This window comes from Gossypium hirsutum, chromosome D08 (assembly GCF_007990345.1).
Source record: "Gossypium hirsutum isolate 1008001.06 chromosome D08, Gossypium_hirsutum_v2.1, whole genome shotgun sequence".
In the NCBI taxonomy this organism is placed as follows: Eukaryota; Viridiplantae; Streptophyta; class Magnoliopsida; order Malvales; family Malvaceae; genus Gossypium; species Gossypium hirsutum.
The window spans coordinates 15,742,030-15,754,947 of NC_053444.1; the positions used below are offsets into that span (position 1 = coordinate 15,742,030).

A 12,918-nucleotide genomic window follows, 5' to 3' on the forward strand; every position below is an offset into this window, starting at 1 on the left:
CTCTCATAAAAACTCCATATACCCTAGGCTTCCATTTGAAGAAATTGATGGAGAAATTGAGCTTAGGAAGTTGTCTCCATAAAGATTTTAACAAAATATTAAGATAGGTAGTGGAAATTTTGAGAGAAATTAAAGAAATAAACAAGAAAATAGAAGAAATGTTTGCTTCTGCTATAGTTGGAAAAGAGGGGGGAAATGTGGCTTATGGGGATTCTCATCCCCCACAGAAATATCAACATGCGGGCCTTGGGCCCATATCCAACAACTTAGTCCAAATTTGTCAATTTGAAGCTCATTTTCTTAATTCAAGGTCCCAACAGTTCAAAATAATTTTGGATTCTGAATATCATATTTAAATATTATTTTCATCATAAAAGTATCGAGAATTGACCAAATTAACATTTTATGTCACCATTACCATTTTACCCTTTTTTGCATTTTCTAGCGATTTCTTCTGTAGATTTGATACTTGGACCGATTCAAGTTCATAAATCATACTAAATCTTTAATAGAATTCCATGAGTGATAAAGTTTGCACTTCTTGCACTTCTTTTTTTTTTTGTAAAAATAGGAAAATTACAATTTAGTCCTTATACTTCTCAAATTTTACAATTTAGTCCCAAAAGTGATCTTCATAAAAAAATCACATTCCAATCCATTTCATGTCAAATAATCTATAATAATTAATATTTTTCATTTTCAGATAATTTTGCATATTAGTCCTCATACTTTTTTAAAATTTACGATTTGGTACTTTTTGTCATATTTTCACCTTTACGACTCATTTCAATAATCCCTTTTCCAATATCAATTTTCTTTCATAAAATTTCTTATCTAAGTCACTCCACAAATTTTCTTATAATTTCCTCAATAATTGAGCTCGAAATTATGTCATGTGTCATATAAAATTTTTTACGGCGTTACATTCTCTAAAACCTGGCATTGATTATGAGAAGATATAATATTTTTTGACTGTGGATGCAATAACCTTTAAGTATCATATTAATCTGACAATTCATAGAAATTTGACATGCATCTAATGATAGTTGTTAACCTTCTATAAATAACACATAACTATACCATATAATAAGATAAGATAAGATAAATACTTAAATAAAATAATGATTATTTAATATTTTTAAAAAATATAATTAGTGCTATTCAATAAACTCAACAATTAAATATTTAAAAAATAAGTGTTAAACATTTAATAATGAATTTAAGTTATAAAATTTATTTGACATATTACTTAAAATTAATTATGAAATATAATTAAATTATTTGATAAATACATATTTTAAATTATAAAAAAAACTTCTATATTTTATCTTTAATATTTAAATATTTCACCTTATTATAAATAAAAAATTAAATCTTAAACATAAATTTTTTATAAAATCATATAATATCAAAATAAATAAAATTAAATAATTAATTAAAAATATCCTACATTAAATGATAAATAATTATTATTAAATCATAAATATTAATTTTCAATACATTTAAAATTTTCAATGAATTGTCATACTAGGCCATACTATATGATTTTCTAATTATTATTTATTAAAAAAAATTACTATTATCCGGAGAGGAGAGTTTTCTTAGTTAATGACTTCCCGTCGTTCTCAGCATATCTGATTCGACTGTGAGTTTCTCTTCTTTCTGTCCCCCCACCCACCCCCCTTTTTTTTTTCTGGTAACTCTCTTTCTCTCTTTATAATTTAACGCTCTGCTTTTTTTTAACATTATTCTTTTTTTTTTAATGTTCATTTCGCAATATTTTATATCTCGGAGTTTTCTTTTATTCTGATTTATGCCATTTCTTTCTTGTTACTTATCTCTCTCAATTTATTAATTCAGTGGTGGAGTTTTTCTAAATAGTTAATTTTTTTTATACTCGGTAGTCGGGACTGATAACTGCAATTGCTGAAGTTTAGTATGGATTCCTCGGCTTCGCTGTTAAACAAGCTCAAGGTGATGGTTCCCACTTTATTATTCATTATTATTTTTTCTTTATAACCCGAGCTAGTAGTTTCTGTTCAATAATTATATGAATAAATGTTGAATCTCAGGGTGCGGATCCATTTTTCTTGTTAGCGGGTCCCAATGTGATTGAATCTGAAGATCACATTCTAAGGATGGCTGGCTACATCAAGACTATCACTACCAAGCATGAATTTCTTTGTTCTTCGCCCCCCCCCCCGCCTTTTTTTTTTGGAATCACTTGTGCAAAACTACTTGAGATTGATCATAGTATCATAGTAGAACATGTACAAAGCTATGTTTTTTTTTTTTTTTGATATCTGAATTATATCTGCGCTTTTTGTATTTTTGTAGACTTGGGTTGCCTTTGGTTTTCAAATCAAGCTTTGATAAAGCTAACCGAACATCATCAAAATCATTTCGGGGTCCTGGAATGGCTGAAGGCTTGAAGGTTCTTTTCTTTAGTTTCTTTACTTTCTTACATATCATGGCTGCTTTCCTTACATTGCATGCTACATGGTTGCTTAACATGGATCTGCAGAGTTTTTTTTTAAAATTTTTTTATTGAGCTTAGGACGTATTTCTACATATGGTAGAGTTTGGCTTTTCCTACTATTCTTTACAATTCTGAAATTGCAAGTACATTGTCTGAGGTCAATTTAAAATTTGTGCAACTTTATCTTGGATATATTTACTTACATTAATATTTCAATTTATTTTTGGGTTGCAGATCCTTGAGAAAGTTAAAGTAGCATATGACATTCCTATTGTAACTGATGTCCATGAAACTATTCAGGTATGAGTAAACCTTCGAGGTCATCTATCTATACACAAACTTTATCATTTATTTTAAGTCTATGTTCATGTATTCATTTTGGAATTTTTGTGAATGTGATTTCTTTGGATTATGTCATTTCAAATGTATTTTGTTTAAAAAATCATCTATGCATCTGCTGATGTACTTTTTATATTACCATGCATTGCTTGTGCCATTGATGAGAAGTAATGTGGCCAGTGCACTATCCTACTCTCTTAATAGGAAACCATAACTTTAGACTTAATGAGCAAGCACAGATATGAATCATACATGCCATAACTTTAGACTTAATGAACAAGCACATATATGAATCATACGTTGTTTAAAGTAGTTGTGTGATGAAATCAAAATTTCCAACCAGATCAGTACTAACAACACCTTTTAATGTTTTTGGTGTATGCTTTTTCATATTGTTAGTCTGGCCATGAACAAAATCTGACATATCAAATGATGTAAGCATAATATGAGCCTGCACACCTTTTTCTGGACAGAAATTATTTCTTATATTCCTTCCATTTAATCTATTGTTTGGATAACTATCAAATACCTGTTTGCTTTCAGTGTGAAGCAGTTGGAAGAGTCGCTGATGTTATTCAGATTCCGGCATTCTTATGTCGTCAGGTTAAACTGATATTTATTATTAACAGCACCATTCCATGTTCATGAAAAAATAAGTTATGATTGACCTTGGTCTATGGTTGACAATATTTTGTCTTTGTTTGTTTGACAGACGGATCTTCTAGTTGAGGCAGCCAAGACTGGAAGAATTATCAATATTAAAAAAGGCCAATTCTGTGCTCCTTCTGTGAGTGTTCTGCTTTTTATACTAAAACTAATTTCAAAACTCGTATTTGGAGTACAAACACTCAAGTTTAAGTTAACTCTACTTTTCTGTTATTATACATGGCTGTTCATTGTAATTATGCATATCTGTAGGTTATGATAAATTCTGCTGAGAAGATTAGATTGGCTGGGAATCCGAATGTGATGGTTTGTGAAAGAGGCACCATGTTTGGCTATAGTAAGTTGTTCTGGACATTTTGACAAAAAAGAAAGAAATTATTTTGGATCTGTATTTAGGCTCTTTAGGAAGGTTTTCTTGGTTCATAACTTAATATATAGATCTATTGAGTACTTCTGTGTTGTTTGTGCACCCTTGAAATAAGTAGTAATATGGTAATAGTATAGAATGTTAATGGATTCTCAAATCTTTCTGTTAATTTTCACTAACATTCTTCAAGAACTTATTTAGGAAACAATATATGATCATTTGATTCATTGAATGATGTTAAACCCTTCAAACTAAAATTAATTGGTCATAGGTGGTGGTGATGTCCAACTTGGATATAGAGCCACAACAAACTCTAGGCTAAATTTGATATAACCTTATGTCTCCCTTCACATGTAGGGCCATAAATTATTCATATAAATGTTCGTATAAACTAGACTTGAAAACAAGGGAACAGATAACATGTGATATTGTGTTAATCTTTTCAAGCAACAACTAGCGAGCAATAGATGGAGGGCCCAATCTCAATATAATACATGTTGTCAAGGGCACAAGCTACAATCTAGGCTTTACAACTCTTATATTGCCTTAGGCGCAACACAAGATAGAAAAAGTCACTCAGTTGAGTGATGTAAGGCACAATAAGCATATTTGTGTATTTTTCAATGTGCTTCTATGTGTCTGTAAGCTTAAGATACATAATTATGACAAACACTAAAACATGCAATTTTTGTTGGCTAATATGCATGATTTCCTTGTGGTGTCACGTCTATTGTTGAATACTCAAATATTGATTTAATACTATCCCTTTGCATACTAATAAAGATCCTATAATGAAAAGAATAAATAAATAATATATAAATAAAAGAGTTAAAAATAAAATAAAATAAAGAAAACTTCATATCAAGCTTTTTTCTTTCTTTTTTAATGCCTATCACATAACAAAAATGCGTGTCTCAATGTCATGGCAAGTGTCTAATCTAATGCGCCTTGCCCAAAAGCATCTTGAGTCACTTTTGTTGTCTAGGCACAAGCTGTAGATGGATGTTTTGAAGGGGCATTAGGTATGACAACTAGAAAGTTAGTATTAGAGATGATATCATAAATGACCTCTAAAGGACTAGTTTGTCAATGCCGTACCTCTACTTCGAAAAAATGACTAGTTTGATACCTATACTATCAAACCGTTGTCATTGTGTACTCAGGATTATATCTGTTAAATGAGTTACGATGTAGCTTTAACCAATTATGGTACATAGCATTAACACGGTTAAAAATGAGTTTTGATGTGGCTTTAACCTATCAAGTCCCGTCATATGGTTGCAGGACCTGATTTATTTTTAAGTTAACATATAGAGTTTCCTTTTAAAAGATAAAAAAGGAATAAAGTTATTTTTAAAATATAAGATATTTAAAAAATATATTATTTTAAAAAATATGACTCTTCAATTATAATATTTTTAAAACATTTCATTTTTACATTAAGAAATTAATTTTAAAAATTAAAAATAGAATCATTTTTAAATATAAAACTTTTAAATTTACTCGTTAGGAATTTATATTGTATTTTTCAAAAATATTTTAAAAATTACAAATTACAAAATATAAAATATGAAATTAAATTACTTTATTACTTTATTTTTTTTTGAATCATTTAAAGAAGGAAATTATTTAAAATTACATGTTTAAAAAATTAATAATTAGTTTTAAAATAACTCTTGTTTAAAATTAATTAATTTAATTAAATTCAGGAATATATTTTTAATTTAAAATTTTTTATTTTTAAAAATAAATTTAGATATTATAAATACATTTGAAAGTTTTTTTCAAAAAGAAAAATTAATGTTGGTTAAATACTACATATCTAAAAAAATTTTAAACGAGTAAATCTAAAAGTTTCATATTTTGGAAATAATATTATTTATCTTTCAATATTATTTTATTTTATTTTTAAAACAATATATTATTTTAATATAATTTTAAATATTTAGTATTTTAAAAATTATTGCATTTTTTTATTTTTTTAAAAAAGTAAACCTTGCGATTAATTTCTAAATAAATCGGAATTTTCCATGTGTCTGGACATGATTGATCATAGGTCACATCATAACTAATATTTAATGGTGTTAATGCTAGGTACCACAATGTTAAACAGTTTCATAGTATAGGTACAATATTGAACATTTTTAAAGCAGAAGTGTTACATTGATTCAAGACATTAACCCTTAATCTTATAAAGCAACATGAATTGAGGAACATTATAGGAAAGGTGCAATCACCTCAGCCTTGCTTCCAGCATGGTAAGTTTTGGAAATTCTAATTTATAGGTTCTCATGGATTTATGTTTCTTGAACAATTGATTGCTCATCCGTTTTCTGTATTATCAATGCATTAATAAAATATTTATTTAGTTTTTATTTCTTGATCCATCTTTTTGTGTTCTAATATCATTAATCAACCTCCTTTTGGTCTATCAGAATTTTATTGTAATTCAAGCCTTAGATCACCTTTACTGAATATTCAAATTCAACTTTTTGATGCATTGTTATTTTTGTTTACCCTTTTTGATTGATCTTATTGCATTTATTTTGATTTACAGATGATCTTATTGTTGATCCACGTAACTTGGAGTGGATGAGGGAAGCGAATTGTCCTGTTGTAAGCAAATGGCTTATGATTGCAATTTCTATACTTTCTAATGTTTCTTTCCTCCCTGAAAATATTTAAATCATGCATTCAGACTCTCAGGGGCAGGCCTGGAGCTAGGTCTGGTTGACTGTAGTCTATAATGCTTGCTTCAGTCATATGCGTTTATTTGCAATATGTCACTTCCTATGTTTATTTTGAAGAGACATTACAAACAAAAAGTAGTTATTTGCAGTATGACTTTTTTTTCATCTGTGTGTAACTTTAACAATTTTTGTTCCATTTTCATGCTGTTAACTGGTGGGCTTCATTATCTGATTTAATAATTTCACTCCAGGTTGCTGATATCACACATTCACTGCAACAGCCAGCTGGAAGAAAGGTTGGGATAACTTTGAATATGACTTTTTGTTTCCGAAACTAGAGTGTGATAGAGTGCTCTCTTGTTATGGCTATGGATGATGTTACTTGTTAGCCGATATTTTGATATTGTATGGTATCTTTCAATCAGTATGTTCAAGAAATTCGGAAGGATTTGTCGCTGATTTTGAAATGGGATAGTTGACTAACATTATATATTTTTCTTGATATTTTTGCTGTAAGGACAATCAATATGGGATAGGCTAAGGGAAATGTAATTTTAACCAAAAATGGTTTTTGACATTGAATCTGCTTGTTTCATATTCATTTCATCTTTGTGTTTTGGTTGGGAGTTGATGGTTATAGTTGGAATTTCTTTCTTTTGAATATTGATACGCCTAGGGCTGTTTCATACCTTCAAGGTCCAGCAATTTCACAGGATTAATTAATTTTACAATGAAAAAGATAATATGGATGATAAGCTTCCTTACCTATCATTTGCTGTATAGTTCTTATTATTTTGCCCTTTTTCTTGACCAAAGGGTTGGTTAGTGCAAACTCAAACTCAAATTTTGTCAGTGTACCTGTCATTTCCTTTATAGTTCTTATTCTTTTTCTTGACCAAAGGGAAGACCAGTGCTAATTCAAACTCACTTAATTGTGCCAGTGGCAAAAGCTCCAAAAATCACATTAAATCTTCCTATGTTGCATTTTGTTATTTGCAATTCTGTCCATTTGATATTGTGTGGCCAAAGCATTGGTCTGAAATATTTGAAACATATTAGGTTGAGGATTAATATTCTATGGTAACTTTTCTTTCTTTCTTGTTTTCTGCTAAATACTTTTGCTATATAGTTGGTGTTCTTTATGATATAGGTTTCCTGATCATCATTGTTTTCCTTTAGTTTATTAGTTTGTATGGCTTCTGAGTTTCACTTTTTATCATGTTAATTCTTTTCTTTCTTATATAGTTGGATGGTGGAGGTGTAGCCAGTGGAGGTTTCCGTGAACTCATACCATGCATTGCAAGAACTGCAGTTGCTGTTGGAGTGGACGGAATTTTCATGGAGGTATGTTTTGCTTGACTGCCTTGTGGAAAGCTGTATTATAAAGTAATTGAGAGACTAAGCTGGAATTTTGGGTTGGCTTTTACTCAACTTACAATTTACAGGCATTGATTTTTACTTTGATTATTGAAATAGCATGTGTGCAAAATACATTCTCATATAGTTTCTATGGAGATTGATTTTGGTTTAGGCGCCTAAAAGTTTCTCTTTGATATCTAGGTGCATGATAATCCTTTAAATGCACCGGTTGATGGTCCGACTCAATGGGTGAGTTAAATTTATAATTTGCGCTTGCTCAAATATTAGAACATTGTGTCTCCAGGTCAATTAATGTAGAGAAGTTATATTATCACACCTTATTATCAAGTCATAAACTTATCAGAACATGTTTTGCTTGTTACTGGAGATAGCCACTGCGCCATTTGGAGGAACTTCTGGAAGAGCTAATTGCAATAGCTGTAAGTTCTTTTTCCATCAGTGATGTGAATGGTTATGTTATACTGTTCCGATATTTGCATGGTAATTTTTTTTCTTGAGCAATTTGAGTTGTTTACAAGAAACTGATATTAAGATAGAACAGCTATGGATAGCTTGAAGCTGTGGTGCGTATGTCCTTCCGAAGCTGGTTAATAGGAACTTTCCCTCCAAATTCAATCCTCTCAATTGTGGGAGGAAAACAGTCATCAACATAATTAACTATTTTATTTACAACTTTACCCATAACCGCTTAATTTCACTCCATTTCTCATCCTTTATACCAAACACAGCGAGGAAAAATGACTTTCCTTCCTCCCTTTCTCTTTCCCCACTTTTTTCTCTTCCCTCTATTTTCTTTTCTACAAAACATAGTGTTAGGCTTTTCTTTTACCTTCTAACCTTTGCAATGAGTTTTGAGTTGAAATAAGGAAAATGAAATAAGAAGTAATTATAATTTTTTTTTTTTAAATCCGTAATAAAAAAAGGAGCAAAACAAAACAAAACAAAAATAGATGCAGGGTAAAGTCACCAGCTTAATTAAAGGAGATGTGATATTATTGGTTTGAACAGAAACATATATATATACGTCAAAAGAGTAAAGTGAATTTGTTGTCAAAGAGACACACAGAGAGGTAAAACCGAGATCTTTGCGTTTAGAACAAAGAGAAGGGAAAAGAATGTTGGAGGGATGAGTTGAAAAGGATATTAGAAAAGACAAACTATCAAACGAGGAATTATGAGCTCTGTTTTATAAATAAGCTTTCTTCTGTAGGCTGATGTTTCTCAAATGGTATTGTTGGAGAAGAAGGTTATATGGTATTAGCATGAGTGACTTGAGGAATGAGAGACAGCACTTAGTTTGTTTACAAAGAATCCCTTTTATGATGTATGTAGGAGCAACCACTCTTCAACCAGAAACAAAGCCCAATTCTGATATTTGGTGAGGAAAATTCTATTGCAACCAGTCACATATTTGGAGAGATCTTAAGTCAAAATCCCACAAACTTCTAGAATTTGTGTCCATAATAATTCATAGCAATATAATTCTGTTTGCACTTTGCACGTTTTACTTGGCTATTTCTATTCTTGGGTGTCCCAAGCTTATCTGTTGATACCTAAATACCTCATCGGGTATTGTAAATGGGAGAGGTATTTTAAGTAAAATAAACTTTGCACTCTCAGCAAGACTGAATTTGAGCTTTGTTAATCAACTTTGTCTTGTTTTCTAAATGGCTTTTCTTAAAATTACTCTGCTAATGATGCCAAAGTGGGAGAATATTAGAATTTCCTCATGGAAGCTTATAATTCAACTTCATCTTGTTTGCACATCTAGCCGCTTAATCCTAATGGAGCACATACAAAGGGCTTATTGAGCTAAGGCCTACACTGTTATATCCCAATACGATGTGCTAAGCCCATAGTTTATCATATTAACTTAATTGCCTCTCATGCATGTTTCATGTAGTGCTAAATTATAAGCTTGTTTTATTAACACATTTTCAAATATTCAAATGGAAGGCAAAAGTTTGTTTGTTAGGTAGAGATTCAGTAGGTTTTGAATTATTATTTTTTCCCCTTAACGGTCTCTAGTTAAATATGAATCCCGGCAAAAAGTAGTTGATTCTGCTTGGAGAAAGAGTTTGTATGGAACTTTTGGTTGCCATTTGGGTGTTTTCTAGGTGCTCTTTCAATCATTTTGACCACTTTTTGGATGATAGATTTTGAAGAACGGTAGGATGTTGTTTGGACTCTTCATTTTTCTTAAAGTTCCCTTGTTTGACACTCGTGCGCTGGATATGGGGATATGACCTCCAAGGATCCTCTGAATACATGGAAAAACCTAGAAAAGAATAATCACATTGGTGTCAAATACATACATGTATCTAACACACCTAAGTCTCAGTAACATAGATCGTAGGAACCAATTTCAGAAATGTTGGAAAATATGGCTGCATGTTAATCATTATTCTTTCAAAAATAATAGACTTTTGCCTATCAAACACGTTCTAAACCTCCCCATTTAATTTATCTCATTTTGTCTCATCTCTTGGGGGGTGACCAAATAACCAATGGAAGTTTCTCGTATCTCTTATGAAAGCTCTTCTTGGCAACTTGTGAAGAATATAATTCTTGGGTAGTTTGTAGGAATTTTCTTTGGCAAGCTATTCAGAAAATAAGGGCCCTAAGGAAGGTTTTTTCTTTTCTTTTTCTTTTTTTGGAAAACATCTAAAGGCATAATTTTAACATTAACAACTTACAAAGAAAAAGTTTGTCATCTTTTATTGAGATATTCGTGGGCAAAACAGTATTACTGTCTTTGACTTATGTGCCAATCTTTTATTAAAAATAGCTGCGATATTCAGGATATCTATGATTTTGGTAATAATAACTGGTCTTGTGCATGGGTTCGTACCACTTTGATGCCTTTCAATGCAGCATTATCTTTATTTATCAAATAAGTAGGAATGCCGGTATTTATCATTTCTTCAATTGATGTTTTCCAGAGAGTAAGCAAAGGAAAGAAACGCTTCAACATTGATCTCACACCCTATTCAGGTTAGGAAGATTCCAAGAGTTGTTCGAGTGGATAAGCAGGTAATTATCATTCCATTCATGGAATTATAAGTGTTGGACTAGCAGTTTATGCCTTTTGGATATAACTCCATATAAATTATGCTGTTCTGTTGTTTGATAATATCATTTTGCTGAACTCAAAGATGAGTACTCAATCTATATTCCACTTTCAGTGTAGAATAAATACTTAAGTGCTTGTCGTCCCATTTTGGCATGATAATAACACGAGCAGTCATGCATTATAATTTTCATTCTAGTGATAATAATCACAATTAAACACAAATGAAGAAGAAACACCGTTCTTTTCGCTCTCTCATTTAGGCATGTAAGGAGCTTCTTAATTTGCAGTTCGCATGAATCCTTGCATTTTTCAACAAAGAGCAGCTAAAAGCAATTGAAACTAGTTATGCTCGGTGTTTATTTATAATTTAAAAGTTCCCTCTGCACACAAAGAGAAGGAAAAAAGGCCTGGAAAGGAATCAGGAATAAATCTCCTTTTCTTAACCAAGATCAGAAGTCTCCTCTCGATTTTCTTTTTCTATTTTGATTTATTCCTTGTTCTTGGATCTTCGTTTTTTCCCTTCTTCACATCACTACTTTGCATGGCCAATCTATGACACACACCAGAGCAGAGCTTTAATCTTTTTTCATTTTTTCTCATCTGTTTAACCTCATAATCATATCATATTTCTCCCACAGGGCAAAACACTCAATTCCGGAAAGTGAATTCATATTCTTCTTTGATTCACTTCATTTTTATGTACATTTCGTATTTTCAATTGACTGTTATTGTCTGCATTAGTCCTGTGTTAAAGTTTGACTAAAATTGGATATATTTTTATGATTTTCCACATAGATGATATTCAGTAATTTAATTGTAGGAAATGAAACCCATTTCCTGCTTCAGTTCCCCCCCACCACCCAAAAAAAGGTGTCAAGGTGTTTGGCAGTTGAAAATAATTGTTTTTTTCCTTTTGAAATTGAACAAAATAGTACTTCAATCCTTTAATTACGTGCTTGCTATATCCAAATCCATAAATGTGAGATTCCTTAGACTGTTTACTGGTATTAGTATTGTTGCTGCTATTTTGTAATTAAGTATTGCTCATGTTTGAAGTTTGGATATCTTGTCTTTTGGATTTTCAGGTGATTGTTTACCGTTAAAGCACGTTTAAGTAGAAATAGCGGTTGATTGTTGAATTTGCCATTGTTAGTAGGCTGTGTATGGTATCTAGGATTTTAGCCCCATTTGTGATGGAAACTTTCCTACTCTATTTATCTATGGAGGAGCAGTCATGTGAGTTGTTACCGCAAGTTTTTTCTTTTCTTTGAATGACTTTTTATTTTTATATTGGGATGGGGAATGACGCTATCTGGGATTGAACACAAGTTCCCATACCTACAACATAATACTTTGTCATTAGGTTTCTTTCTTTGTATGACTTAAATACCGCTGTTGTAATTTATTTTCTAAAAGATTATGATTAGTAATTAAACCCTATTTTGCAATGTTATCTATTTCATAAAGAAAATTAAACAAGAATATATATTTTTTAAAGTTTCACTAGTACAAAGATAGTGCAATTACAAATATAATGTTTGATCAATTATAATGTAGAATTAAACTAATATAATGCACAATGAACAAAGAACTGGATAAAAGAATTGAAACAGGCATGCATGGTTTGTGAGAGAGATTTGCATGTTGTAATTGTAAATGGTGAGATTCGAACTTTTAAAAGGTTGGGGTTTGGGGCCAGTCTTTATTTTTATTAGTAGTGCTAATGCCTTATTGGCAACAATAACATTTTTTTAATAAATTATATTACATAAAAATATAACTTAGTTGTACAAGAATTTACCAAAATACAATTTGTAATAGTTAAAAATTCAATCCAAAATTTAATTTAATAAAAATAAGATATAAACAAATTAAGATATTAAAATTTTAATAATAGTTTGTGTTGCTAGTTGTATATTTTTAA

The 12,918-nt window shown here is 30.6% G+C and overlaps 1 protein-coding gene across 3 annotated transcripts; it reads left to right on the forward strand.

Annotated features, from left to right (window-relative positions):
- The first annotated feature begins 1,543 nt into the window (after nucleotides 1–1,543).
- LOC107913976 (2-dehydro-3-deoxyphosphooctonate aldolase) lies at nucleotides 1,544–12,434 on the forward strand. 3 transcript variants are annotated; one of them, XM_016842682.2, is made up of 15 exons: nucleotides 1,544–1,696; nucleotides 1,905–1,974; nucleotides 2,073–2,170; nucleotides 2,338–2,434; nucleotides 2,714–2,779; nucleotides 3,362–3,421; nucleotides 3,531–3,605; nucleotides 3,737–3,821; nucleotides 6,409–6,467; nucleotides 6,793–6,837; nucleotides 7,787–7,885; nucleotides 8,102–8,149; nucleotides 8,293–8,340; nucleotides 10,864–10,954; nucleotides 12,080–12,434. In XM_016842682.2, exons 2-14 carry the CDS (start codon nucleotides 1,939–1,941, stop codon nucleotides 10,918–10,920), a joined length of 873 nt encoding a protein of 290 aa, XP_016698171.2. In that variant the 5' UTR covers nucleotides 1,544–1,696; nucleotides 1,905–1,938; the 3' UTR covers nucleotides 10,921–10,954; nucleotides 12,080–12,434. The 3 variants fall into 3 exon arrangements, with proteins under 3 accessions (XP_016698171.2, XP_040955865.1, XP_016698163.2); XM_041099931.1 differs by having other exon boundaries at nucleotides 1,596–1,645; XM_016842674.2 differs by having other exon boundaries at nucleotides 1,694–1,974.
- The last annotated feature ends 484 nt before the right edge of the window (nucleotides 12,435–12,918 follow it).